Below are 27,279 nucleotides of genomic sequence, written 5' to 3' on the forward strand. Positions count from 1 at the left end.
GGTAGCATACTAACTTTAAATCCCCTGGAAGTATATTAGGCATGGAAATCAATCTGAATATATTTCAATCTTAACTTCTGATCTTTGGACCTAAATATGTTTATATAGTCTCCCAGTGATTTGTATTATTCTATGTAATATATATCTACAATGGATATAGACATCTAATATGTCAGATACACCATCTTTGGTTTATGGCCAGATCTATCAACTGAATACCTTCCACCATCGAATTTCAACAGTATAAGTTTTGGAAAATCATCTAGTTTCAATAACCTAAATCCCAAAGGCATTTCTTTAGGGTTTGCACCACGTTCTGGTCTTGCAAATAATGGTGCTTTATTGTCCTTGTAGTGATGAATAATGGTTTCTAGTGATCTACTATGATGATGTATTATGTTATCAAATTCAAGACCAAAGGAATCTATTTCACATTTTGTTTCTAATCTAGTTAAACTATTGCTTCTCAAACCAAGCACGAATTGTTGAAACGAAAAATTTGCACTATCAACTATTCCAAATTCTTTCAAGTTTATGAAAAATTGTGCCATTCGAGTAAATGATGACATGTTAAGTGCGGTTTCTTGTAATATACTTAGTTTTGTGATTGTGCTGTAGTTAAAGTGACTCAACATGTCATTATAGTTCAATCCCGTTAAAATGATAGACTTGCAATTGATTTTATATGCCAGAAAATTAGCCTTCAGTGACAGGATCTTCATTTCATTAATTGAATATTCTGGAAGTGATAATGGAGTAATTGGAGGTTTTCCAAATTGACGAAAGTCATCCCCAAATAAGTCATGTTCGATAACCAGCCAGTAGGCTTGTGGCTGAGTGCCAATGGATAATGTTACACATACAACTCTGTTACCATTGAAAGGTGCAGCATCGTAGACTTGTACATCATTAAGGGTATGTTTCAAACGTTCAACATATTTCTCTTCTGTGGACAAAGGTCCCATAAATATTAACCTTTTGTTATATTCTGGGTCAAAGTATTGGGATCTAAACATATGGAAAAATGCATCAGACTTCACAAAAGTATAATCATTCCAAGACGATGGAAAAGAATAAACACTCTTATCTCTAGTCACAACCACAATTGAGTGCAAGAGAATATTCTTTACAGCATTGTCAAAATTGCTGTGGACCAATCGCATATTTGCAACATCTTTCTTGGTCAAATTCTTGAAAATGCAAACTAAAATTTCATCAGGAAAGTTAATGAACGGGCTTTCATCTTTTAGGGGCAAAAAGCTGAATTTTTTATTAGAGGGCATTAGGTGATGATAATTAGAAGTATATTGCACCAAAGTTTATTGTATGATTTTTTTTTCTCAGTGTTCAGTTTTCAGGGGTAATTGTACAATACATTCGTCAATTTTAATTTTTTCTTCACAATTCCGCTAAGGAAACAAAGAAATTTATACAGTTACACAAAACTCGTCTCATTAAAATCATTCCCAAATACCATTGGTCAACACCTAGTTATCAAATGTATGAATTACATTCTTAACCAAGGATTTATTGAGATTCCCCTTTTTTACCATACTAGTCAATATCTCATATGCAATTTGTGCTCCATTAGTTGCGGTTATTTCAGCAATATCATAGGCAGGAGAAACTTCAACTATATCAGCACCAACAACAGTCAAACCTTCAATTTGTCTTAAAATATGAATCAATTCTCTTGGTAACCAACCACCTGGTTCTTGAGTACCTGTTCCACTAGTGAAACCAGGATCTAAAACGTCCACATCAACCGAAATATAAGTTGGAGTATCTTTTGGAATTGTTTTCAAGATTTTGTTCACCACATATTCAGGTCCTTTTAACCATATGTCATCAGCTTCAATTCTGATAAAGTCTTGTTCGTCATCATCTTGTAAATCTTCGAGTCCAGAAAGCTTTGTTCTTAAACCTGCGTGAATATTGGTGTTGGTGGTCAATCCTTCTTCGTGTGCTTTCCACAACATAGATCCATGATTGATTTCATTCTGGTCGGATTCCCAAAAGGAAGGATACTTATCTGGTTTCCAAGTATCCAAGTGAGCATCAAAATGAATTATATTAAGTGGTCCATAGATCTTGTGTAAACCTCTGATATGTGGCAATAACACAGAATGATCTCCTCCCAAGGCAACGAATCTTGGAGGTACATCAGTATCGTTTAATGATTTCTTATCTAACAAATCCTTAAATGCTTCGTCCATTTGTTTAAAGGCCAAAGAATTGTCCATTGGTGTCACAGGGATATCCCCACAATCCACTATTTTTGCCCATGATTTATAAGGATTGAACAATGCACGAGGATTAAACCCACGCAAACTGGTTTGTCTTTGAGATGCATCTCTAATTGCACGAGGTCCAAAACGTGCACCTGGTCTGTATGAGACTGCTGTGTCAAAAGGAACACCAATGATACCAATATCAAATTGTTTATCTGATTCGATCAAACATGAGAAATGTTCTAAGTGAGCAAATGTAGCAACTCCTTGGAATGGCCAAAGGTCTCCCCATTTCTCAGCCAAATCTGTGGCTAATATACAAGGTAAAAGTGTGAGTAATAAGAACAATTGCATGATATTATGTAGTATTTCAGATCTATAAATAGTAATGAAATATTCTTTTTACTCTTTTTTTTATTGAGATTCAATGATAACGAATTGATCTCGTTTTTATACCAATGTCACTGATAAACAAGATAATTCCGTGTCTACTTTTGGACTAAAATTCCGTGCGGAATTTTTTCTTTTTTGTTTGTGCCAACCCGCTTAGATTTTTTATTTTCTTTGGCCGAATAGCGTTAAAAAATTAATTACGGTGTGACTTGAAGCACGTGATCTGCTATTGAAAACTAGATTCTAGCTTTGTGTTCTATATAACCGAAACAATGAGAAACGAAATTTCAAGTTACCTTAACGCAAAAATTAGCTTCACTTAACTTCTTGCCTTCTTTTCTTCTTTCCTGAAATTAACGGACACTATGGGATTAATTAGAAAGGCATTTAAGAAATTAGACTTGAATCACAAGTCTCGTGATCAGCAAGATTCAAACAATGATACTAGTCAACAGAATCAATCACTGGATAATAGTGCTCAAACAGCTGATGCCGGTTATAATCGACCACCAGCTCCACCACCGGCAAGTAATAATAATGAACGACAACAAAGTCAAAACTCTGCCCCTGAATTAGCTCCTAGACCAAATCAATCTCACCCAATTGATGGTGATGATATTTTATCTACCCCAATTGCTACTGGTCCTCCACCACAATTGTTCAACAAAGTTAGACACAATCAATTACCTATTGGATGTTGTTGTGAAGAAAAGGATGAACCAATTCATACAAACAGTTTCTATAACAATCTTACTATTGGTGATCAAATGATGCCTGTGTGGCCACTTCCTTATAGTATGTGGTATCTGGTAGATCCTGATCAAGATCATGGGTTTGCTTTCAATCACACTGATGCAGCACAGAGAGTATTTGGACCTGATCCCGATGCTGTTCCTGCTCAATTTTATTTCAACCCTCCAAAGATTAAGTCATGGGTGATTTCCGGTATTAATAACCCCAAATTGACTTTATCTGATCATAGATTAATGTCAGTAACTACTAGATTAGAAGGTGGAAATGGTAAAATTACTATTCCAATCGTTCAAGGTATGGGATTCATCACCGCCATCTATGAAAATGTGAATCCTGTTTTTGCATCCCAAGTCGGTGTCCAGGAGTTTAACAAAGTTGGAAATGTTGTCGGTAACGTTCAAAAATACACCGCCAAGTTGTTTAATCAAGTAGTTTGGTCAATTTACAGTACTGTCGATTTGTCTTTGAAAGATCCTAACCATGTGGTTGGTAATGCACCGGGAACTATTCAATTTGCTCGTGGTGATTCTCAACATTATGATGAAACTGCTGGTGCTTACGCCGAAAGTGCTGAAGTTTCTGCATCAGCCGATGGGGACAAAGGTCAATATAAATTCACTTACAACATCAAGGGTAACTCAAAATCTGGTAAAACGATTGTTTGGGCACTTCCACATCATCAAGAAGTTGTAATCAATACCCAACCAACTGATTTGACTCTTGACTCTCCAACTAAAGGAGTTATGAGATCTTATGTCACAAATGAACTTCTCATGCAAGAACAACTTCCAGTTGATATCATGTGGGAACCATGGGCTGTATTTTCTCCAAAGGCTAAATACTCAGATGATGCTAAGAACTTGATTAGAAAGGTTGCTGAGGAAGAAATAAAACAAGACGTTGTTGGTATGGCAAATATCGATTCCATGTATACGGCTGGTAAAGTTTTAGACAAGTTTGCACATATCGCTTATGTTACCAAATTTATTTTAAATGATGATGGCTTAACCAATGAAATCTTCCCTAAAGTGAAGCAAGCTGTTGAAATATTTGCTAAAAATCAACAACAATTTGGATTGGTTTATGATTGTACATGGAAAGATTTGATTTCATCAGCAGATCCTGCTGCTGATTTCGGTAATGCTAATTATAATGATCACCATTTCCACTATGGGTACCACGTTCATGCAATTGCATTACTTGCGAAAGTTGATCCAAATGTTTTGACTGACAATGATTCACTTCTTGGAAACTATGCGAAGGTTTTGCTTAGAGATACATGTAGTCCTCAAGTTGATCAATGGTTCCCACAATTCAGATCATTTGATTTCTTCAATGGTCATTCATGGGCTCATGGTATTTTCCCTTCAGGTGATGGTAAAGATAATGAATCATCTAGTGAGATGTACCACTTTGCTCGTGCCATCAAATTATTTGGTAACGTCTGTGGTGATAAGAGTATGGAAAAGAGAGGTGAATTAATGTTGGCAATTATGAAAAGAAGTGTTAACATGTATATGCTTTATTCTGATGACAACAAAATTCAACCACCAAATTTCATCGGAAATAAGGTTTCTGGTATTTTGTTTGAAAACAAGATTGATTATTCGACTTATTTCGGAAAAGGAACTATTGGGGATGAATGGATTCATGGTATCCACATGTTACCTATTACTCCTGTTTCATCATACTTCCGTAGCCCTCAGTTTGTTAAAGAAGAATGGGAACAGAAACTAGCTGCATGGATTGACCAAATTCCAGATGGTTGGAAGGGTATTTTGATGCTTAACAAGGCATTATTTGATCCTAAATCAGCATGGGATTGGTTTGCTAGAGATGATTGGAACCAAGCGCAAATCGATAATGGTATGTCCAGAACCTGGTCATTGGCATTCATTGCAGCTATCATGTAGTCAAATAGATTTGCTATTAGCAATAACACTTACACAATGTTTACACACCTACAAATAAACTCTATTAGAACAACCCCCAGTTGTCGTTTTGGAATAAATCGAGATCCAAATCTGGTAGTGACACTGGTGAAAAATTAAAACTGTCGGGTGTCAACTGTGCTGGAGCTGCCCTCTGTTCGATCTCACCCATCACGTAGGTTAAAATGTGGTTGATGAATATGATCATGGCCCTTGCTGTTAGACTCACGTTGGTCATCTTCAGGATTGTCGCCAGCACCTCGTGTGTCACAGTATACATCAACCAAAACACGTCTGTAGAAGCATCTATTCTGGAGAGCAACACCTCTTGGTACGGTAGGTGACCAGCAACCTTCTCCACGTTATCAAACAGCTGAAGCACGAGCACAAGCAAAAAGAACGTGGCCCGGAATATCGACTCCTTGATTTCCTGGTAAAACAGGCTTGGCATGATGCGTCCTGAAGAATCAATCAAATCAAAGAGCATCTCCTTCAGCAACTTGTAAAGCAACAAACTGTATCTGAAGGCCGCGTATCGATTCTTGCCGCTCTTGTTCTTCAAGTACCGGATGGTGGTGATCGTCTGGGCGTATGTGTACAAGAACAACTGTAGATGCATATCGTCATGGTCTGTCGGAGGCGTCTCAAACATCAACATCTCTATGGACGACAACGCCGAGTCCAAGTCCACGCTCTCGCTTGCCACACACAGATTGATCTCATCGTTGACCTTCCTGAACGTGAGAATAGACGATGTGCATCTTGTTTTAACCAAATGGAGCATTCTGTTGGCCGTGTAGTTGTCGTTGATCATCGGCTGCAATCCCCTCTGGAAACTTCTCAACGAGTCTTCAAGCATGAGGAACTTCCATGTGTGCTGTATGGCAGCCATGTTGAGCGGGTCTTCTAAATGAAGTTGGGATATGTTTCGATGGAGCCCAAGTGATAACCCAAGTGTAATGATGGTGGAGAAAAGACTCTGGTCATACGATACCGCCTCCTCAAAGTCTATGTTGCAGTCGTACTTACGGCACTCGTACAACAACAAAAGCGCAGTCAACGTGGCAAAGTTGGACTTGAGGTCCGTCTTGAACAAGAATAACCTGGAGGCCACTAGCAATCGGGTATCTGGGACCTGTCCGTTGAAGAACGACACCAACGCCTTGATCGATAGAACAATGCTGAGATTGGCACTTGGTGCTTGTAAGTTGGGTCCCGATGGTGTTACCACTTCATGCACATATCTGGCTATGGTGTCGTGGTTGAAACATTTTGTGAAGAACGTGTCTCTATTGAACGACTTGAGAAGGACAATGGACTCCTCGTAGTCTGGAAGTAGACTGGCAATGTGGTATGTTGGACTAGTATCTGCTTGTTCCCCCTCCTTCTCTGGTAGTTTCAACGACATCATTTCCCTCACCGTGATGGCCAGGATATCGCTCATTACAGGAATGGTCTTGCACCAGTACATGATGCATGTCTTCCACGATGTTGGTCCAAAAAACACACGGCTGCCTTTGAACTCCTTCATGTGAATAAAGTCCAGAAGATCCACCAATGACTCGTTAGTCTGTGGTTGTTTAGCAGAAGCAGGTTTATCCCAGCGTGAACTTTTGCTAGCAACGCTGGGGTCGGTTGCTGAGCTTGAAGAATACCGTTCTTGACTAGTGGGACTGACTATTGGGTTCGTCGATGTTGCTGCTTGGTTGACTGCAGCCAATAGATATTTCTGTGGATTACTTCCGGGACTTGTGTACAAGCTGACTCCAGACTGCAGTGACTGCTGGTCAGTTGCTGACTTATCGTCCATCACTTCATAGGTGCATTCGGGAATCGCCCTCTTTGTGTTACGACAGCTGCTGCAAGGGAGTTGGTGATCACACTTGAGTTTTCTCCGTTTACAGTTTGTACATGCCAACACTGCTCTTCTTCTCTGCTGTCTTTTTTCTACCATATTGGATGGTTGTCGATGTTTGTTCATAAGGTAATGTGATTGTTTTTCATTCAGGGTTTGTGAAGAGCGGCCGATTTTTTAATTTTTTTTTTTCTTTTTTTGCTGTGCTTTTTCCGGCCGAAAAGCTGTTTGCGTGCATGATTGACTATGGATTGTACCAAACAATAATCAGCATGTAGCAATGGCTGTGAGTCAAAACACTATAGAGATTGTAATTGGACAACAGGGCGAATATTCCAAACTGATTTCCGTGCAATTTCAGAATCATTAATTGAATGTTGGTTGTTTGTTTCAAGAGTTGTATTTTCTATGTGTAATGTTTCAGGTGATTTTCGTGCCAAAAATGATGTAAATTCATAATAGTGAAACTTAGCTGAATGATGATGTATTTAGAGTCAGAGGGCATTTGAGAGTTGCTGCAACATAATAACACAGGTGAAGATACCAAGGATAGCCATTAGACACTCAGAATCACAATACATTAAATTAGCCAGCCACCGAAACAGGCTCGAGAGGAACCAGAGGCGAGACAACAGGGAAACAAACTAGGGCGTGTGGCGTAGTTGGTAGCGCGTTTGCCTTGCAAGCAAAAGGTCATGAGTTCGACTCTTATCTCGTCCAGTTTATATTTTTTGCTTCCTTCATATAATTTTTTTCTGTGGAATATTGTAATGTAACACCTAGGTGTTTGAATGTTCTAATGTTACATTTACTTTTAATAATATATTTATTGTTATTTATTCATTAAGAAATTGTATGATTATGGTCTGATAAGGAAGATATCACATGGTTGCATTACTGATGTTTGATGAACCTTATTCATATTGACCAATCCTATTTAGGATATGTTGTAGTGTATTATGAAACACTCTAAATAATGAACCAGTGGCATTACCAGGTGTTAGATTGAAAACTATAAATAGATGTGGTTTTTCCATCTACTCAATGTTTGAGGGAATCTAATTAATCAAGGATTGATATTAATAGATATATCTACTACAACATTGAGAGATGGCTAATACTAAAGGTAAAGCTACTGGTTCTATTTCTTCTGAAGAAACAGGTCGTGTACATACGACTAAAGATCACACTGGAAAAGTATTCTCACATTTTCAACCCATAAAAGCACACTATAACCTGTGCACACCACTCTTTTTCTAAAATAAATAAATAAATAAATAAATATATTAAACTAAATATCTATAAACACTCCTTAGTATACTATTCCAGTATTCGATCTAAATTTTCCTTGGATGAATTAGTGGCATCTCCAAGGTCTTTCTCCTGGTGGGATTCACCTATTCAGTTAACTCTGTACCATAGAAATCACTGGAATGTCCTATATATTATTTGGATCTAAAGTATCATACTGATAGAAATCTATTCCTCCAAAATTTTCAAAAAATACAGCATCATACAACTTACTATCCATTTCATAAACCAAATACCCTTCTTTACTATACCATAACATAAAGTCTCGGTATACATTTGTGGGTAAGTTAAAACAACATTTTGCGATTGCACATAACGCTGAATAAATAAACAATATACGAAGAGCATACTTATGTTTCTTGTAAAGTAAATCCCTTATACCATCCGATAGTAAAAATAAAAATCGATATATTGGCAGTGGAAGCTCCAAACTTTTACAACTGTAAATACAGACAAGGAGTAAATTTAATGCTTCTTCCAAGTACTCAATCTCTTCAGAAATATCTGAGCTAATTTCATTGGTGCTGTAGTACTCTTGAAGTCCACGTTTTAAATTGACAATTATTGGATAGGTACAGGTTTTCAAAGTTGGAGTTTGCAGATTCATCATAGGTTGATGTCTCAATATTGGTCCTACTTCACTTTGCAAAACTTCTGGAAACCACGTTTCCACTGCTTCTCTCATACCCTTGGCAACCTGAATCATATCTGGTGATTCTTTGGAGAAATCTATTATGGGTACTAATTTATGGGGAGTTATTCCCATGTAACAAAATATTAATATACTTGAAATAGTTAATTGTTTTGCAACATCAAAATTGTACGGATTTTCAGCTTTAAACGAACCCTGAGTATGTGCTTCAAGTAATTTCCTTGTGCATGTAATTGCACCAATAAAGTATTCAAGATTCTTGCAATACAAACTATTGGGATCCCTTTCATTGACGCTGTAGACATGTCGTAATGATCTTTCATCTTCCAAAATATCAATCTTTTGTGCTACTTCTAAATCCACAATAGAAGACAATGCCATTGCTGAAAGACAGAAGATACTTTTTCTTACGAGATCACTTTGTAGGAATAAATATGGAACCTGTTCTTTCATCATCTTGTGCACTGCTTGGTCTTTGCCATATGTAAACAATTCAATACAACGTTCATCAAAAAAACGAAGTAATCTTAACTCAAATTTGGAAATCCCCAAAATTCTAGTTGATTGTGTCAACACCAACTCTCTGGCTAATTCTCCACGTTTAGCTACACTAATGTCTGTTGGTACTCTCATTGTTGGTATCGAATTTAATTGATTCAACTTCTCTAATTTTTGTACCCGTTTCACTCGTGCTAATTCTCTTCTCAGAAGTTTTACTTCAGGATATATACATTCTCTACCTGTATATTTACAATATTCACAACTCGGTCTCCCTTCATCACACTAATCAGAAAGTTGTTAGAATTCCAACGTTTAGTAGGAAACATCACCTCAAAATAAAATAACATACTTTAATTCTTAAACATTTGCAACTTAAACATCCCCGTCTTGATCTCTTGATACCTGCTTTGAATCCTACTTCTGTCATGATTACCTGGTTATAGAAAGAAAGTTATCATGTTTTTGTTCTCCTTTTTTTTTTTCTTCTTCTTCTTCTACTAATTGGTGTAAAGAAACATAGAAGTAAATAATAATGATTTAACCCATTGTGCATATTACTTGTTTATCATTGGGCTAATGAAAGGCTCCATGCTTTCATTCAACAGCATACTTTACTACGAACAACACATGACTAATATTCAAAGTCTATAAAATGTAAATGTGTATTAAAAAAAAGAATTCAATTAAAGGAAGAAAAAAAGTGCAATAACGAACTAAATAAAAATCATATCTAATATTGATAAGTGTGAATATCAGAAACATATTCCACCTTGACGTATGGTCTGTAGACTGGTTTCCACATTTGTGATTGTACCCATTTAAGACAGTCATCATAGTCTCTTGGAACTTCAACATATCCACCGTCTGGTTTCTTTTCACTTTCAACTCTAGCAGTACCTTCTTGTAAGGATTGTAAAATAACAGCAGTGGCAACATGAGCACTGACTTCATCAATTTCTTCTAGTCTTGGCAACAAACCATTCTTTGGGTTTTCCATTTTCGGAGACATGGAAGCCAATCTATCAACAGCAGCGGAGATCATGGTATCAGAAATAGTAGTACATCTGGACAAAACAGCACCCAAACCAATACCTGGGAAAGTGAAACAGTTGTTGTTTTCTGAAATATAGTAGCCATCAACAGGTTCAAATGGAGATCCAGTGGCAATCAAAGCATTGTTATCTGTCCATTTCATCAAATCGGAAGGAACTGCTTCGTGTAATCTAGTTGGATTGGACAATGGGAAGATAATTGGTTGTTTGTTGTATTTATACATGGTCTTGACAATTTCTTCGGTAAAAGCACCGGCTTGGGTAGAACAACCAACCAAGACAGTTGGTTTAATCTTGTCAACACATTGAATCAAACTTGCAGTGTCGACACCTTCCCAATCGGAAGCTTTATCGGCATAGTTCATTTGTGAAGGACTAGCATTGGTGGATTCATCAGTGATCAAACCATAACGGTCCATACAATGAATTCTAGATCTTGCTTCTTCAACACTTGCACCATGACTAACTAAATGATTGGTGATTTGATCAGCAATACCTAAACCTGCAGAACCTGCACCATAGATCAAAACTTCAATATCTCTCAAATTACGGTTGGAGAATTTGAGAGCAGCAGTTATGGATGCCATGACAACAGCACCAGTTCCTTGAATGTCATCATTAAATGATGGAAGAGCAGTACGGTATTTGTGCAACATGTCTCTACCCGTTGAAACACCAAAATCTTCATAATGCAAAACAGCACTTGGGAATCTTTTCTTGATGGCATGAATAACCTTATCAACGAATTCCCAATATTTTTCTCCTCTGACTCTTGGGAATTTGTTTCCCATGTATAAGTCGTCATTTAATAATCTACCATTATTGGTACCAACATCCAAAGTAATTGGTAAAACTCTTGCAGGATGAATACCACCACACAAGGTCATCAATCCCAATTTGGCGATAGCAATTCTGATACCACCAACACCTTGATCACCAATACCAAGAATACCTTCACCATCACTCATGACAATGTAGTCAATATCTTTATCTTCACCATAGGCAGACAATCTTTCATCAATGTTGTCCAGATCATTAATATCCAAGAAACAACCTTCTGGCTTTCTGAATCTGTCAGAATAACTTGCAATTGCATCACCTTCGGTAGGGGTATATATAATTGGCAACATTTCACGGATATTTCTTCGTACCAATTCGTAATAAAGCACCTTGTTTTGCAATCTCATAGATGTACAAAAATCATTTTTAGCTAATGGGGTTTTCAAATATGAAAATTGTCTGTAAGCTCTTTCAACTTGTTCATCCAAAGTATTGACTTGGGAAGGAAGAAGACCGTTTAACTTGAAACTCTTTCTTTCTTCCATTGAGAATGCAGAACCCTTGTTGAATTGGGGGGAATTTAACAAAGCAAAGTCAGTTAATGGACATTCAACTGGACCATCCATGGAAACTCTAGTTGCCTTTGGTTTTAATGATTCAATGGCCGCCTTGATTCCTACCGGAGTCTTGACAGTACGAACTTCACCAGCAGTAGCAGATGCAGTTGTAGATGCAGATACAAATCTTATCAGTATTCTATTAAGTCTTAACATTTTCAGGAATAATTATTCAAAGGAATATATATATGTGTGGAATATGTAACTGTTTATCAATTGATGAATAAAATTTTTAAAATAAAGAAAAAAAAAAAAATCAAAGAATAGTTGAAATCAGAACGATTGAACCAAGCAAAGCAATCCTATTCCAGTGAAGATAATGTGAAAAAAAAGTAGATAGAAAAAAGGGAGATGCCTTTTTATATGGGATGGATTCTAAACTAACAAAGAAACTCAAAGGGAAAAAGAAACACGACGTAAGGAGAACTAGGACTACACTGGGTCTATTTATACACCTGATGTCAAATGGCTATACATTTCAAGTTTGAATTTTTTTTTGTGTCCAGCCGATATTATCCTTGATTTCGTTTAGTGGTTCCAACTAGGCTGGTATCACTACCACTACCACCACCACAAATACGGCCAATACCCCTTCGCAAAGAGCAGAAGGAATTTTTTTTTATTACGCTTTCGGCTTTGTGCAGCGTTACCGGAGTTGGCGTATTTTTAAGCTCACAGAAATGAATCCAGAATTCTTTCTTTTATCTTTAGGACAAACGGGAGATATATTTTCATTCTAAGAAACAAATGCACGTCAGTTATTGTAATTAACTATAATTCCCACTATTACCATTAGTTTCATTGGTTAATTTATATCATTAACCGGTAGATTGGCTTAACTTCATCGAACCGACGATGATGATAAACTTGGTGTATACGTTTGTTACTTCAATTTGGAGAATTTTTTTTTGTATTTTTCAGACTGGTTTATATGCCGCAAAGTTTCCCCTCTTTCTTTTTTGTCTTTTTCCTACACCAGAAGGAATAAATCGGAAAATAGGAAATATGGCAAATTACATGGTTTGTCTTTATGACTTAACATAGAAAGGGGACTCTACGATCCAGAAGATACGTTGACTAACATATAGTAACACATCATATCACAACTAACGCTGCCTATATTAATGATCATAGATAAAAATAATCAATTATAAACTTGTAATCAACCATATTGCGCAACCAATTTCTTTTTTTTTTTTTTTTTTTGATGTTGCAACGGAATATTTCGGAAACCACAAAATATTTCACTCATGATACAGTCTTTGAAATTTTTGTTCAGAACACTACAACCGAATTATTGGTATCAACACAAAAGTAAGATTTATACCACGTGACTGTAAAATTTCACACTAGAAGGCTGCAAACTTTCTACATTAGTATACCATAGTAAGAAGAGGTACTGCCGCATTAACTGCAGTATATGCAAGTGCAAGTGGCTCGCCTGTGTTGGAGGAAACTTTCACGACGACCATTAAACTGCTCAGAGCAAATAACAATAGGTACTTTTTGCGGTATAATATCGAGGATTCATTGTCCAGTACTGTTAACCAAAATCTTCTCCAGTATAAAACTTGACATGGGCAGCATTATAATTAGGATTAATGGTCCAATAACTAACATGATTTACCCAATTATCTGATACATCATGAATTATATAACCTGCTTGTTTTAAAAGATCCCTAGTAATAGAATACTCTCCATAATATTTGTTATTTGGCTTGGTAAAGACTGTAGGTTGATATGAACTTCAGTCCCTCTCTGCTTATCGTCAACATCAAATTAAGTATCAAAATAAGCAACAATACCTCCTACAGATGCCACCGTCAAGTATCACTAGCTCTGTAGTATTTAGCACAAATTCCAAAACATACACCCCATCATAATTATGATTATTAGATAATGATAATTTCCGTTCGGTAATATATCTTGAGGATTCATAATTGATAGCATTGTTAGCTGGACAACTGCTTTTGTCAATACCTCGATGGTTTCAGTAAACTTAAGTGATGCATTTGCAGCGTTTGTTAGCCCATAAATTGTAACCGCACTAGTTGATAAATACCACACCGAAGCTTTAATCGCTTTTCGACATTGGCCACGAGGTATTAACTGTTTTCTTTCTCTTTGGCGGCATTCATCATATACTATAGGTAAGTTCAAAGCAAGATTACCAAAACTATAGAATGATATCCATATCAAGAATGGTCCTCTAATGCGCTGATCAGTTGTAACAACCTCAACAAATGTGTACCATGGGAAATCTCTCTTAGTTATTGCTGTGCTTCCTTCAACTTGGCATTCGCTCAATGTGAGACTGTTGGTATCTTTCGGGATTATTACTTCTGAAAGACATGACAGGAAAACAGAAAAGATATAAATGAAAAACCAACAAAATTTCATGTTGTTTAACTTGATCCGGAATAGAAAACTTTTACTATATTTTTTAATCGATACTTTAGCCAACTTTATATACTCTTCAGACGCGGGCAATACGACATACGGCATTACTGGAACAATATTTTTGAATTCAATAAAGTTGCCAAGTTTTCACTCAACCTAACTATAAAAATGATAACTTTAAAATGTAAACAAATCTCTATTACCAGTTTTATAAAATTACATCACTAGAAGTTTAATATTGTCTGTTAATTCTAATGCCTTGTTGATATTGGGTATGGCATTATATGCAACTGGTAGAGCAATCACGGATTTAATATATCTCCGTGTGTTTGTGGTCCGAACGAGGCTGAAGCCAAAATTCAACGGACAAAGAAATTTGCTATTTCTTTATCAATTGAAGAATTGTTTGTACAAAAGATATATCTCTGTAAAATCGTTGTTTTGACAGATAGTATTATTCCTTGAGTTAATGACAGTGCTAGCTACTAAGGAAAAGAAAAGGAGATCAAGAGGTGGGTGTATTAGTTGCAAACACCTTCGAATTAAGGTATGTACTTTTCAGACCAGACCACACCCCCGAATGGAATACTTTTGGTGATGAATCATTTTTAACTAACAACGTATAAGTGTAGCGAAGATAAACCTACTTGTGAATATTGTTATCATACTAAGAGAAAATGTGTATACCCAACACCTAAACCATTAAAAAAAGACTCAAAGAAAGCATCTGTTTCAAAGAGGAATAATTTAGAACTGTCATCTTCATCATCACGATCGTCTTCTGCTTGGAGTTCACAACTGGATTATGAATTGATTAAAAATTTAGATAAAGATGAATATGAACCAGCACTTCACGAGGAATTAACAAGAGATTTAGTATTGACTCAAGCTTCTTCAATGTTGGGAATTTCCCGATTTGAGTTAAGATTGCTACAATTTTTTGATCAAGAGTGTATTACCTTACTTTCATTTGGTGTAAATAAAGGAATAGAAAAGGCATGGAGATATGGTGTACCAGGATTGTTCTTAGAAAGTGAGTTAACAAGACTGGCTATGTTTTCCTTTGCTGCCATGACTTTGACCTTGGGTATAGATTTGAATATGGTGCAAGGATTGGATGCAGCTGAAGATGAACGATCATTGGCTCATATGTACAATATCAACTTGGACGATCCAAATAATATTTACACTAAAACTACTGAATATTTTATGGACACAATTGGAAGAACCAAGAATCTAATAGCTCTATCGGATCTGGATGACAATTCTCAAAATTTTCAAGACCCAAAGGTTGCAAAAGAATTAACAGTCTCAAGTGTTTTGGTCTTTTCGTATTTAGCTCTTGATCCAGATAGATTGATCCCATTAATAGATTTCACAAGAGAATCAACAGATTTGGTGCAAGTTGCAAAAGGGATTAGACATACCATAATGAGATGTACACCCATAGTTCAAAATTCTGATATTGGAGGAATATTATTCTTCAAAGCACTCGGCAAAATAGATCAACCAGATTTAAAACTATGTGAATACCCAGTGATAGCTTCATTGAGAGATGAACTTTACAGCCTTGAAACAGATGAATTAAGTACAGATATTATACAAGAACACAACGTCCTAGAAGAATCTATCAATGGATTAATGACATCGATCTGGGGGTGTGAAATATACAAGTTCCCAGTTCCATTATTTCGATATTTGATGATTATATCAGATGAGTTCAGGGAATTACTATACAAAAAACATATGTTTGCTATTAGAATCCTATATATCTACTCAGCGTTAAATGCTGTTGCTGGGTTTTATTTTTACAGAGACAGAAATGTTTGGAAGGATTATATGAAATGGTATAAAAATTATGTTGCAAGTACAAAAGAGAATTCTTGCGCCGAAATGGATAGACAATTATATGATTTGGTAGTAGAAAAGAATTTTCGGTGGGAGGATCATACAAGATTTCATGAGTTTGATCCAGCAATTGAGCATCATAAGTTATATAAATCCGAGTCTCATTTGGATGATATCTTTTTAGTTTAATCAATATAGTTAATTCAAATGTGATATTTATAGTGAGCGATTTTGTGGAGTTTTTAATTACCCCCTTAAATTATACAGTGACATACATAAAATTTTTGCGCATGAGCCGAAATACACATGGATTGCAAAAAATTGCAAATCACTTCAATAGTAAGTTGCCTAACATTGATACTAAGATTTAGAAATATAGTGTCTAATGATAGAACCTATTTCCAGATCTGCACCAAAAATTAGTAATTGAAATGTGGGGATTGGCTTAAGCTATCATTCACATACTTTTACACACAAGGTTATGACGAATTGCGGAGAATGAAGTTTCTTTTTCTTTGTCAATTTCTCTCTTGTTTTAAGTTATATTTATTCACTATACGTTTACATTATAGAATACTGCTCCCCCCTTATATATATACAAACGCATTAGAGGTCACATATAAAATCAACTTTTATCTCCAAAATCTCACTCTTCCTTCAGATATCACTTTAGCTAGTTAGTTATCAATTGCTAGATACCACTAGTTTGCTAAGTATATTTATTTGCTAAAGATTATAGCAGTCAATTTGATATGCCAGGTGTAATTTTACCAACCATTACTGGGTTTATAGTTACCTTAGTTGGAACACTAGTAGGTGCTTTCTCACTAGTGTTGTTCTTGGTGATTAGTTTAATCACTTTATTCATCGGGGCTTTCAAAGCATTAGAGATTGATTTCATAATGTTAATATTTTTGGTCATTTATATTATATTTATTCGAGGTGGTGAAGAAGCTGCAAGAAAAGCAATAAACGTGGTGAATGATAGTATTTTATCACTTCCAGATGAATTAATTGAAGAAATAATTGAATATTTGAATCAAAGTGATCGATTAAAGTTATCCCTTTTGAATATGAGATTCCATAATCAAGTTAAAAGATGTTTACTTAATTCCGTTTATGTAAATAATGGTGGACCAAAAGTTTTGTTGACAAATGAGGTGGAAAGTGGTTTTTATAGGAGGCACACCATAATACTGCAATTCCAATTTGACAAGTTAGTTGAATCTGAGGATATTAGATTTGTTAAAAGAGTAGTGCTTTACAGTGATGCCATTACTGAAAGAATTTTACAAAGATTATTGAAATACGATATCAACCTTTCATTTGAACACGTAATTGAAAATAAACTAAAATATTTGACAATAATGCAACGCAAAAGGTCCCCACTTTGGATAACGCCCGATTTTCCAGTTGAAAATTCAATAACACAATTGACGGTAACTTATAATGGTGAAACAATTTCCAATGCTGCATTATCTAAATTAAAGTTAAATTCACTTAGAGCATTGAATATCACTTCTGATGCTTTTGAACGACGAGGAAGAGGAAATGACTTTAAACCAATTGTAGTGAAGAAACTTTCATTTGAGTTTGTTGATAAACAACCATCACTTTCTTTTATTTCCAATACTTTTGATATTGATAAAATCGAATCTTTAGAGTTGAAATTTAAAACAAGACCAATAGAATCAGAGATTGTTCAATTGATGTCAAAATTAACATCATTAAAACATTTTGCAATCATGTCACAGAATATGAGATTTGATAGAATTATTGAACCACTTCCTAGGGATTCTCTTGAAACATTTTATGTTAATGTAATGGGAAGATATGATACATTCCTGGCAACTATCCTTTTACAAATACTTAAACATCAATTGAGATCAATTCAGAAATTATGTTGGTCAAATAAAAGATTGAATATTAGACTGAAAACGTATGGATTGGATGATTTTGAACGTATTTATGATGTGGGGGCTATTTGTAGAGATCTGGATATTGCCGAGATAAAAATATTAGTTGCTAATGGGTTTTCCAGTTTTACTGATGTCATTCTGAATGATGCTTATTACAAAGTCTACACAGAGAAGGATGAAGGTGTAGTTGTAAAGTTGATTAATTGAATAATAATGACTTTTGAATGTATGACTTCTAAGTAATGTCTAGTTTTATCTATTTTTCTTTTTTTAAACGTTTTCTTCCAGACTCTTGTTTAAGCATCTTTTGCAAATCAGGACAATAACAACTTGTTCTACCACCTACTGTGACATGATCTAGGGAATAACCCTGTGGTGTTTTCCTCTTTTCTTTACGACCTTTCCCCCATCGATATAACATTAACCAATTTTTGGGGAACTTTGATGTATCACCTTCTACCAAAACTGCTTCTTCACAAACAGAAATCAATGAATCGTATAATTTCTGCACCACTGGATGAATATCATCGGAACCATCATTTGCTATCTTATTGGAAATCACCTCATTAGGATGTATTCTTGCTTGAAATACAATTTCATCACCAACCCAATTGCCCACACCCGCAAAAAATGCTTGATCTAAAAGTAAACTTTTTATTGGCTTCTTTTTTGATAAGATCAATTTATTAAACTCGTATATTGTCAATCGTGGTCGTCCATGGTGGTCTGGATCAGGATCACCAAAAACAAATGGCTTGGTTTGTTTTGGTGGTACTTCCGGTTTACTATAATCTGGACCCAATGCATTTAATGGTGCAGTATTTAGCAAATCTTCATTAGTTTTGACTTCTTCTCCTTTAAGTAACCTAATCCTTCCTAATCTTCTAGCATCTGTAAATGCAAATTCTATCTTGTGATCATCTTTGGTTAATTCCATGTCAAATTTTGAAAATCTAGGTGGCCATTCCTCATTTTCATTCTCATCCTCTTCGTCTTTGATCTCATTAACAGCATCTTCAATTTTTTTCAATGCTTTTTTATCCCCACCATTTTCCATCATTATCAAATGTGATTTTACATTTCGTAGTTTAACCATTCCTGTCATTCCAAAATGCATTAGTAATACATTGCTTTCTTCATTATTCAATAATCTTAACCAGAAATATTTCCCATGTCTTCCAACAGATTCTATTATAGAATTACTCAATGATTTTCTTAATTTGTTGAGTTCAACTTCAGGATCTTTGGCTGTTTTAAGTATAGGGAAAAGTAATGGGTCGTGGAAAACATTTACTTTTGAGATTTTATATCCAATGACATTTCTTCTTAACAAAGCACATACATGTGCAACCTAATACTTCTAGTCAGTAACTGAAAATCCCCATGTCTCATTCATCTTTGATAGCCAATACATACTTCTGCAACTTCTGGCATTAACAACTTGTTGATGTTTCAGAAAAAACAAAGTCTTGTGTGCAAAAATAGTTTTGCCTTTGTCGCAATCCGACTACGGTTCAAACAAAATTCTGTCGGCAGAAAATTACAATCAAGATCTTGGGATTCACATCACTTACCGAAGGCAACAGTTTATTCAACATATATAAACCATGAATAGATTATTTGGAACTAAGAACACGGCACCTAAACCGTCATTAAATGATGCGATCAAAGGTATAGACGAAAGAGTAGGATCATTAGATGTCAAACTAAGCAAGATAAATTCAGAGTTATCCACATACCAACAAAAGATAAGTAGAATGAGAGACGGACCAGGTAAATCAGCACTTAAACAAAAGGCAATCAAATTATTAAGACAAAGAAAGCAAATAGAAGCTCAAAAGGATCAATTAGAGAACCAATCTTGGAATATGACTCAAGCTTCAATGACTACCGATAATTTACAAAATACTATGGTTACTATTAATGCTATGAAGACAGCCAATAAACAATTAAAACAAACATATGGGAAGATTGATATAGATGAATTAGAAAATCTTCAGGATGAAATGTTGGATTTAATTGATAAATCAAATGAATTACAAGAAGCACTTCTGACTAGCTATGATGTACCGGATGATATCAGTGAGCTGGAGCTCGATGCTGAATTAGAAGCTCTTGGAGAAGAAATCGATTTTGAAAATGAAATGGCAGAAAGTGGTATTAGTGCTCCTAGTTATTTGAATGATGCTGAACCTGCTGGTGCAGATAAATTACCTACATTTATTGACGAACAACCAGAAGAAGCCGAAAAGATTGCAAATTAATGTGATTTGTATATATTTACAAGAATTATTGTACACGTTGTATAGCCATAAAATAATTTCCAATATCTGGACATGAAGTAAATTTCCAACCATATGCTGGTAAATAGACACAACCTTTGGTGTCAACAACTTTATATGAAGCTTTTCTACTTTCATCTTGTTCTACCCATTCTTTAATTTCAGTTTGATTAATATACTTTTCCAAAGTGTGAGTTCCAACAGGAACAATTCTTAATAAATGCTCACCCATGAAAATAGTAGTAAACCAACTAACGAAATCTCTATTGATTGTTGAAAGGAATAACCATCCACCAACTTCTAATCGATTCAAACCTTCAAGTAAAACTCTTGATGGGTAATCAACATGTTCCAAAACTTCAAACATGGTAACAATATCAAATTTTTCATCTTTTGGAATATCTTCAATTGCCATTAAATTATAAGAAAGTTTATCTTCTAATATTGGATCCTTTTGTTTATGTAATTTTGCTGCTTCTAAAACATCAGTTGATAAGTCAATACCTTGAACTTTTTCAACAAAACTTAATCTAGCCATAGATTCAGATAATATACCTCCACCACATCCAACATCTAATACTTTATACTTAACATCACTTAATATTTCTTCTCTTCTACCTTCTAAATCAGCATTAATGGTATCTCTAATTGGTTTAGGCAACAAATCCATACTGAAAGGTGGGATATAGACTTCATCATCCGTGTTTTCATTTAATTTTAAGTTATTTATTATAGTTTCATGTATGAAATCCATTCTTAATAAGTTCATTTTATGTAATATACGTTGGGGTCCATTTACGTCCCACCAACTTGAAGCTAAGGCATTGAAATGTGACATTTCTGATTCTGAAGTAGAAGTGAATTTTTTAGCATCATGATATAATATTTTAGAATGATGTAAACACCTGCGAAGTATCAATTGTCTACTTATAGACAAGCTTGGTAAGGATTTCATGGTTGAATTTGGTGGTAATTCTAACAGCAAACGATATTGAAGAATAAATGAAGAAGAAGAAGAAAAAAATAAAACTCATGAAAAACCCGAGAGCAAAAACGTGAAAAAAAAAAATAATTAGAAGCTTGAGTTATACGATCGAAACTAAAAATCAATCATCGAGTGATTTTTTAAGCTTCTACTATTATCAATAATGAGTGATGCAGAAGATGAATTACAATTTGAGAGTTTAATAGCTACAAGGGCTCGTCGTTCTAATGCTGGGTCTCGATTAAAACAATTACTTGAATTAGAAGAACAATCCAATGAAATAACAACAACAAGGAATCAATTCGTAACAGAAGATGATGAAAACGTCGATTTACTTTTTCAAGAAGATGGAGACGATGAGGAATTTATTGATGAAGATGTGGATAATGCAAATCTAGAAGGGATCGATGAGGATAGCGATGAAGACGATGAAGATGGGGAAAAACTACAGAAGAAACGAAAACGTGATGAAAATGAAGAAAGCGATGATGAAGTTGAAGAAGAGGGAGCATACGTCAATCCAGATGAAGTACTATCTGATTCAGATCTTTCAGAATCCGATACAGATGAAAGTGAAGGGGAAAAGGAGTTGATTAGACAGGAAAAACTCAAGAAAAAGAAACAAAAGAAACAGAACCTAATACCAACAATCAAACAAGCACAACCGAAATCTCCTGTGAAAAAGAAACAAAGAAGAATACATTTGATAACTTCGGATTCACTTTTGACAAGTAATAGACGATCTTCATCTAGAGCAGCAGCAGTTGAGAGTAAACAAGCTTTAGTTGATAAATTAAAAGAAAGTGAAGCAAGAAGAGCCAAATATGTTCATGTTGAAAGAAAGAAACATGTTGAATTAACACAAGAAGAAAGGTTAGCTGAAGCAGTGGAGACAGAAAAAGCTAATGTTGAATCATTGAATAGGTTTAGAGAACAAGAAATTGTAAAGAAGGAAAGACAAAGACAATTATTACTACTGAAAAGGGTCAAACTTCAGAATGTGATACGAATTGTGAGTAAAGAATATTTTACTAAACCAATTGAGGAAGTAACCGATGCCAGAAGACGCTATGAAGAGTATCTTAAACTCAGAAAGAAATTGGGTAAAAAGAAAAAGAATCAATTAGATATTGAGAATTTCCCCACAAAGATGCCCTTCTCCATAGACTATGAATCACCTTATCAAAAGGCATTATTAGCAGAAAAGAAAAAGAAACAAGAAGAAGAGGAAATCAAAAGACTTGAATCAATGAATGAAAAGCTACAAGAGATGTTAGATGACGCAGATAAGATCAAAGTAGTAAATGAAAAGGATCCAGACAGTATAGACATTGAAAAGAAGGAATCTGCAGAGGTGATAGTACTAGATGAAGAAGCGACGGACGAACAAAAGGACCATGCAGAAGAAATCAAGGAAGAAGTGAAGGAATCTACAACTTCCGTAGATGAATCTGAGAAACAAGATGTGGCAACTAATCTGGAATCTGTGGATAGTGAATTGAAAGTAGAGAAGAACATTTCTACTGATGATATATCGACTGAAACAGTATCCATGAATGAATCCAAGAATGAATCCAAGAATGAATCCAAGAATGAAGAGACTTCGCCAGTTGAACTAAAACAAGAAGAAAACGAACAGGTATCCGAAACCAACAATGATGATGCCCCTGAGAATGAGAAAGATAATATCAATGCTAATAATACCCCTGATACAATTATAGAAGATCCAATTAAAAGAGTTAAATTTGCTGATGAAGTCGAGTCTCAATCGTCAAAGGAAAACACCCCAGCTGTTGAGTTGAAAACCGAGCCGAAGGAGAAAACAGAGGATGAAGATGCTGAGATATTTGAAGGTCCAGTACAACGTGTGTGTCGAAACATGATATATCTCGTTGATTTCGATGAAGATAGAAAAGACTTAAGACTCAATTCTCAAAATATCAAGAAGTTTCTTTTTGGGAAACAATCACTTTTGCCTGCTTCAAGAAGGTTTAAAGATGTAAAGACGATACTAACTATTGGTAAAGTTGAAAATCCTTATGCTGTTGTAAAACAAGAGAAGGATAGGTTATTTGAAAGAGCCTCTGATCTTAAAGAAGATGACCCAATGTTTGATGAATTGAAGAAATTACCGAAACTAGGAATCAAACAAGATATCGTTGAAGTCGAGGAAAATAAAGAGGAGTCGGAATCTACAGCAATTGTTTTGAAAACAGAAGCTCCAACTGGTTTGTATCTTCCAAATGGTAATAAGAAGAATTGCATGATTTCGGGAACTGAAGTTAAATATTTCGATCCATCTACTGGTATTCCATATAGCTCAGTTGAAGCATACAAAATTCTCAAGTCAATAGAACAAGGCCAAGTACCTTGGTTAAGTTTCACTGGAGAACATAATGATACTGGTAATGTTGAACTTTATTTAGGCTCAAGAGATGGTTCTACAAGACATGCTCAAGGTGTCCCAGAAGGATTTGATGGTTAGTAATTAAATATTTGGCAATTTTAGGAGTTATATTCTACATACTACTTATGTAAATACATCAATTGTAATAGTCTATCATTAAATTTAATCAGTTGCATGTTGTACATCTTTTGCATGAGCCTCAAGTAAATCAGGTTGGAATTTCATCAACTTGGTTCTTAAAACTGGGATAAAGAATTTTCTAATTTCTGCTTTGTTATCATTAGAATCAATTTCAAAAACATATTCATCTTCATCTTGATCATGAACAAATTCTGGTATAACAATAGTAGCAGTGATTTTTTCAGATTCTGATTCCCCATCTTTTTTAATATTTCCAGATAACAGGAATTTTAGTTTCATATCATAAATACATAATACTTTACCCTTTCTTTGAGTAACATCACAATCACCACTAACAGAATCAATAGAGGTAATTTGAAATTTATATTGTTCATCTTCATAAGTAGTATCTATTATATTAACTTGGAAATACTCTTTACTCCATGGCAAACAGTTTTTATCAATCCAATGCCTTGGTAAAAATGTTAGTAACAAACTTGGGTTCTTTTGTTTCAAATGATTTGCAAAAAGTAAAACATACCAGTTGTTAGGGTTATGTACGACCATGTTAGATAAGCGGAATTAAGGTTGGTGATCTTGATTCAAGAAAAGTTGAGAATGAATTCTAGGAAATTCAGATTTTTCAAAGAAACGTTGGTAATCGGAAAATTTGAAAAAAAATAAAAAAAAAAAAGAAATCATAAAAAAAAATTTTGTCAGTTATGTTCCACGACATTCTAGAAAAACGACATTTTTATTTCTTCTGATATGACCTATACATCTTCTATTTAATCAGTACTCCAAGTGTACTTACTCTTGCTTCGTAAATATTCACCATATTTGAAGAAAAGAAACGGTATAGGAATTAACAAACACGTGATCAATGCAAGCAAAGTGGTAGCCCATTGAATTCCTAATCGTTCATACATTTGCAACCCAAACAACGGGAAAATGCAGGACATGAAAGATCTCGTGAAACTATTTGTAGCCATTGCAGAGGCAGCATATAATCTATAAGCTTCAACAGTGTAAGCGAAAATGGAGTTAAATACAAGAATTGTACCCGATCCATAAATAGTTGATCCAATAATGGGTGCAATCCAATGCACGTGAGAGTAGGAAGTCCAAGCTATGATAAATAATCCAATAGGGACAACAAATGCTCCTATCATAAGTGGGATAAACCTAAATTCTGGTTTACCAACTCCATTATTTCTTCTAAGTAATGCAACATAGGATTTGTTTATGAAATAAGGCGACACCAAACATGTCGATACCATACCAACAACCAATCCAAGAAATGACATACCTTGTTCACTAAGAGTGAAGTTATAAACAGTACTGAAAATGTATGGGAATGCAACAAAAAATAAGTACACTATAGCCAATGTTATTGCGGTGTACAAATTCAAAATTAATGTCATATTGTCTCCAAACAACAACAAAAAAGGTCTCTTAGAAGATGTTAAAACACTTTCATATAATGTTGCATTTTGAACTTCGATTGGTGCATAATATTTATCATCCCCAGTTGTTTTTCTTAATCTTTGAGCTTTTCTTTTTAAATTGATTGGTTCATAAGTTTCTGGAACAAAAAGTATCACCATGAGTAGTAATACAGCTGACCAAATTATAAACACGTAAAAAGTCCATCTAAAGAATAAATGTGAATTGATAAAACCTGATATTAAACTTCCTAATGAAGGACCAAGGAATGGAGCTACTGAATACAAAATCATAGCTAAACTAAGTTCTTTATTAGCATCTTTTCCTTCTATTTTATTGGCTTTGAATAAATCAGCAAAAGATCCACTTGCAACACTCATATAACTCAGTCCAAAGAATCCCGACATGAATCTACCAAATATGACCCCTCCAATATTATCGGAAAAGGCAGTTAAAAATTGGAATGCAATCATAAGTAATAATCCACCGATGTATACGACTCTTCTTCCATGAAACTCACTAATTGGTGACAAGAAACATCCACCTGTTCCTAAACCTAATATAAAAAATGAAATATTCAACACTGCTACTTCATGACTCACATGGAAATGCTCCATAATGTGGGGGATTGCAAGGGCCACTGAAGATGAGATACAAGTGACACATACTGACCCCATGGATATTATTCCAACAATTGTCCATTTATGTAGTCTTGATAATCTAGATGCATCCTCTTTATCGTCTTGTCCATTGAATTTAACTAAATATTTGTCTTCTTTATCTAGATCGTCTGATTGGGATAGTTGTCTGGTGTTGTCGGAAATAGATGATTCTTGAACTGAATCCTTTGTTTTCTCGGGTAGTAAATCTGTCATTATCAGCAGTGGTCTTTGATGAGTGGAAAACCTCTGAAACTATTCTAAGTAGAACAGGGATATATATATAAATATATAATGGATTTGTACTTATGTGATTACTAATTACCACAGAGGCTTTTGGCAGTTTTTCTCTTTTATTATGGTGAGATGCAGATTTAAAATTGATTTTTTTTTTTAGACATTTCCGCTTTCCGAGATCTCGGTGCGATTCTAAAAGACGCAACATATTTGTCATCAACATACACCGAAAACTCTGACTGTTTGAAACTGTACACACACAACACAACCACACCTGATCTCGTTTCTAACAAGAACGTCATATAACCAACCAAGTTCACCGTCTAATTCGGTGTATTATACAACTAACTCATCATCAGATTCACCAGAAATAGCAGATACACACAAGAAAAGCGCAATCCCAAAAATAGAAAACAAAGAGAACAATTCGTTATCACCATTAAAGCTCAACAAATAAAAAAAATTTCCCTAAAAGCAATTCAAACGTAAGGGTAGGATTAACCCCCCCTTTTCTTTATTCAATTGATCAATCTTTCTTCCCTATTGATTAAATTCACGGAGTTTCTACCAGAGTTGGTATATCTCATCATGCTGACTCTTTGTCGCCACCACCTTCCCTTCCTTCGAGGGACCAACTTAGTTCTCGGCTGATCTACCGCCTTAGGTTGTTTCTATTTTTGTCCCCCATTTCAACGAACACGTAGAACGAAATAAATTAACGCTGCAAAATTTTTTTTTGTTGTTTCGCAACGCCAGAAAACCACAGGGAAGAAAGAAAGAAAGAAGAGGGAAAGACAAAAAAAAGATCAACAAACTGAAAAAAAAAATATCTCGTAGATAAACTTAGAATTGAAATCACTCATCCAACTCATTGACTAAACAGACCCTCCATACTATTCT

The 27,279-nt window shown here is 35.0% G+C and overlaps 16 protein-coding genes and 1 non-coding gene across 17 annotated transcripts; 7 read left to right on the forward strand and 10 right to left on the reverse strand. All coding sequences in view use genetic code 12, as the record gives it.

Moving 5' to 3' along the window:
* Window positions 1-164: 164 nt before the first annotated feature.
* On the reverse strand, window positions 165-1,283 carry CTRG_02869 (uncharacterized protein; the record flags this gene model as incomplete). The annotated part of the gene is made up of 1 exon (XM_002548526.1): window positions 165-1,283. The coding sequence occupies one exon, from the start codon at window positions 1,281-1,283 to the stop codon at window positions 165-167; it is 1,119 nt and encodes a 372-aa protein (XP_002548572.1).
* A 204-nt stretch (window positions 1,284-1,487) lies between these two features.
* CTRG_02870 (uncharacterized protein) lies at window positions 1,488-2,585 on the reverse strand (the record flags this gene model as incomplete). Its single annotated transcript, XM_002548527.1, has 1 exon — window positions 1,488-2,585. The coding sequence occupies one exon, from the start codon at window positions 2,583-2,585 to the stop codon at window positions 1,488-1,490; it is 1,098 nt and encodes a 365-aa protein (XP_002548573.1).
* A 404-nt stretch (window positions 2,586-2,989) lies between these two features.
* Window positions 2,990-5,290, forward strand: ACF2 (Acf2p; the record flags this gene model as incomplete). Its single annotated transcript, XM_002548528.1, has 1 exon — window positions 2,990-5,290. One exon carries the CDS (start codon window positions 2,990-2,992, stop codon window positions 5,288-5,290), a length of 2,301 nt encoding a protein of 766 aa, XP_002548574.1.
* Window positions 5,291-5,354: 64 nt separating this feature from the next.
* On the reverse strand, window positions 5,355-7,289 carry CTRG_02872 (Zn(II)2Cys6 transcription factor domain-containing protein; the record flags this gene model as incomplete). Its single annotated transcript, XM_002548530.1, has 1 exon — window positions 5,355-7,289. One exon carries the CDS (start codon window positions 7,287-7,289, stop codon window positions 5,355-5,357), a length of 1,935 nt encoding a protein of 644 aa, XP_002548576.1.
* Window positions 6,232-6,636, forward strand: CTRG_02873 (uncharacterized protein; the record flags this gene model as incomplete). Its single annotated transcript, XM_002548529.1, has 1 exon — window positions 6,232-6,636. The coding sequence occupies one exon, from the start codon at window positions 6,232-6,234 to the stop codon at window positions 6,634-6,636; it is 405 nt and encodes a 134-aa protein (XP_002548575.1).
* A 521-nt stretch (window positions 7,290-7,810) lies between the features above and the next one.
* On the forward strand, window positions 7,811-7,883 carry CTRG_06426. Its single transcript has one exon. It is a non-coding gene; the product is annotated as a tRNA-Ala (tRNA).
* Window positions 7,884-8,601: 718 nt separating this feature from the next.
* CTRG_02874 (uncharacterized protein) lies at window positions 8,602-9,759 on the reverse strand (the record flags this gene model as incomplete). Its single annotated transcript, XM_002548531.1, has 1 exon — window positions 8,602-9,759. The coding sequence occupies one exon, from the start codon at window positions 9,757-9,759 to the stop codon at window positions 8,602-8,604; it is 1,158 nt and encodes a 385-aa protein (XP_002548577.1).
* A 598-nt stretch (window positions 9,760-10,357) lies between these two features.
* MAE1 (malate dehydrogenase (oxaloacetate-decarboxylating)) lies at window positions 10,358-12,232 on the reverse strand (the record flags this gene model as incomplete). Its single annotated transcript, XM_002548532.1, has 1 exon — window positions 10,358-12,232. One exon carries the CDS (start codon window positions 12,230-12,232, stop codon window positions 10,358-10,360), a length of 1,875 nt encoding a protein of 624 aa, XP_002548578.1.
* Window positions 12,233-13,924: 1,692 nt separating this feature from the next.
* Window positions 13,925-14,581, reverse strand: CTRG_02876 (uncharacterized protein; the record flags this gene model as incomplete). The annotated part of the gene is made up of 1 exon (XM_002548533.1): window positions 13,925-14,581. One exon carries the CDS (start codon window positions 14,579-14,581, stop codon window positions 13,925-13,927), a length of 657 nt encoding a protein of 218 aa, XP_002548579.1.
* A 792-nt stretch (window positions 14,582-15,373) lies between these two features.
* On the forward strand, window positions 15,374-16,513 carry ZCF18 (Zcf18p; the record flags this gene model as incomplete). Its single annotated transcript, XM_002548534.1, has 1 exon — window positions 15,374-16,513. The coding sequence occupies one exon, from the start codon at window positions 15,374-15,376 to the stop codon at window positions 16,511-16,513; it is 1,140 nt and encodes a 379-aa protein (XP_002548580.1).
* Window positions 16,514-17,076: 563 nt separating this feature from the next.
* On the forward strand, window positions 17,077-18,450 carry CTRG_02878 (uncharacterized protein; the record flags this gene model as incomplete). Its single annotated transcript, XM_002548535.1, has 1 exon — window positions 17,077-18,450. The coding sequence occupies one exon, from the start codon at window positions 17,077-17,079 to the stop codon at window positions 18,448-18,450; it is 1,374 nt and encodes a 457-aa protein (XP_002548581.1).
* Window positions 18,451-18,499: 49 nt separating this feature from the next.
* Window positions 18,500-19,360, reverse strand: FPG1 (Fpg1p; the record flags this gene model as incomplete). Its single annotated transcript, XM_002548536.1, has 1 exon — window positions 18,500-19,360. The coding sequence occupies one exon, from the start codon at window positions 19,358-19,360 to the stop codon at window positions 18,500-18,502; it is 861 nt and encodes a 286-aa protein (XP_002548582.1).
* A 490-nt stretch (window positions 19,361-19,850) lies between these two features.
* On the forward strand, window positions 19,851-20,507 carry CTA1 (Cta1p; the record flags this gene model as incomplete). Its single annotated transcript, XM_002548537.1, has 1 exon — window positions 19,851-20,507. One exon carries the CDS (start codon window positions 19,851-19,853, stop codon window positions 20,505-20,507), a length of 657 nt encoding a protein of 218 aa, XP_002548583.1.
* A 25-nt stretch (window positions 20,508-20,532) lies between these two features.
* Window positions 20,533-21,480, reverse strand: COQ3 (hexaprenyldihydroxybenzoate methyltransferase; the record flags this gene model as incomplete). The annotated part of the gene is made up of 1 exon (XM_002548538.1): window positions 20,533-21,480. The coding sequence occupies one exon, from the start codon at window positions 21,478-21,480 to the stop codon at window positions 20,533-20,535; it is 948 nt and encodes a 315-aa protein (XP_002548584.1).
* A 193-nt stretch (window positions 21,481-21,673) lies between these two features.
* CTRG_02882 (uncharacterized protein) lies at window positions 21,674-23,995 on the forward strand (the record flags this gene model as incomplete). The annotated part of the gene is made up of 1 exon (XM_002548539.1): window positions 21,674-23,995. The coding sequence occupies one exon, from the start codon at window positions 21,674-21,676 to the stop codon at window positions 23,993-23,995; it is 2,322 nt and encodes a 773-aa protein (XP_002548585.1).
* An 84-nt stretch (window positions 23,996-24,079) lies between these two features.
* On the reverse strand, window positions 24,080-24,604 carry HCH1 (Hch1p; the record flags this gene model as incomplete). Its single annotated transcript, XM_002548540.1, has 2 exons — window positions 24,080-24,509; window positions 24,579-24,604. 2 exons carry the CDS (start codon window positions 24,602-24,604, stop codon window positions 24,080-24,082), a joined length of 456 nt encoding a protein of 151 aa, XP_002548586.1.
* A 221-nt stretch (window positions 24,605-24,825) lies between these two features.
* Window positions 24,826-26,358, reverse strand: CTRG_02884 (uncharacterized protein; the record flags this gene model as incomplete). The annotated part of the gene is made up of 1 exon (XM_002548541.1): window positions 24,826-26,358. The coding sequence occupies one exon, from the start codon at window positions 26,356-26,358 to the stop codon at window positions 24,826-24,828; it is 1,533 nt and encodes a 510-aa protein (XP_002548587.1).
* Window positions 26,359-27,279: the final 921 nt, after the last annotated feature.

Source organism: Candida tropicalis, assembly GCF_000006335.3.
Source record: "Candida tropicalis MYA-3404 genomic scaffold supercont3.3, whole genome shotgun sequence".
NCBI lineage: Eukaryota > Fungi > Ascomycota > Pichiomycetes > Serinales > Debaryomycetaceae > Candida > Candida tropicalis.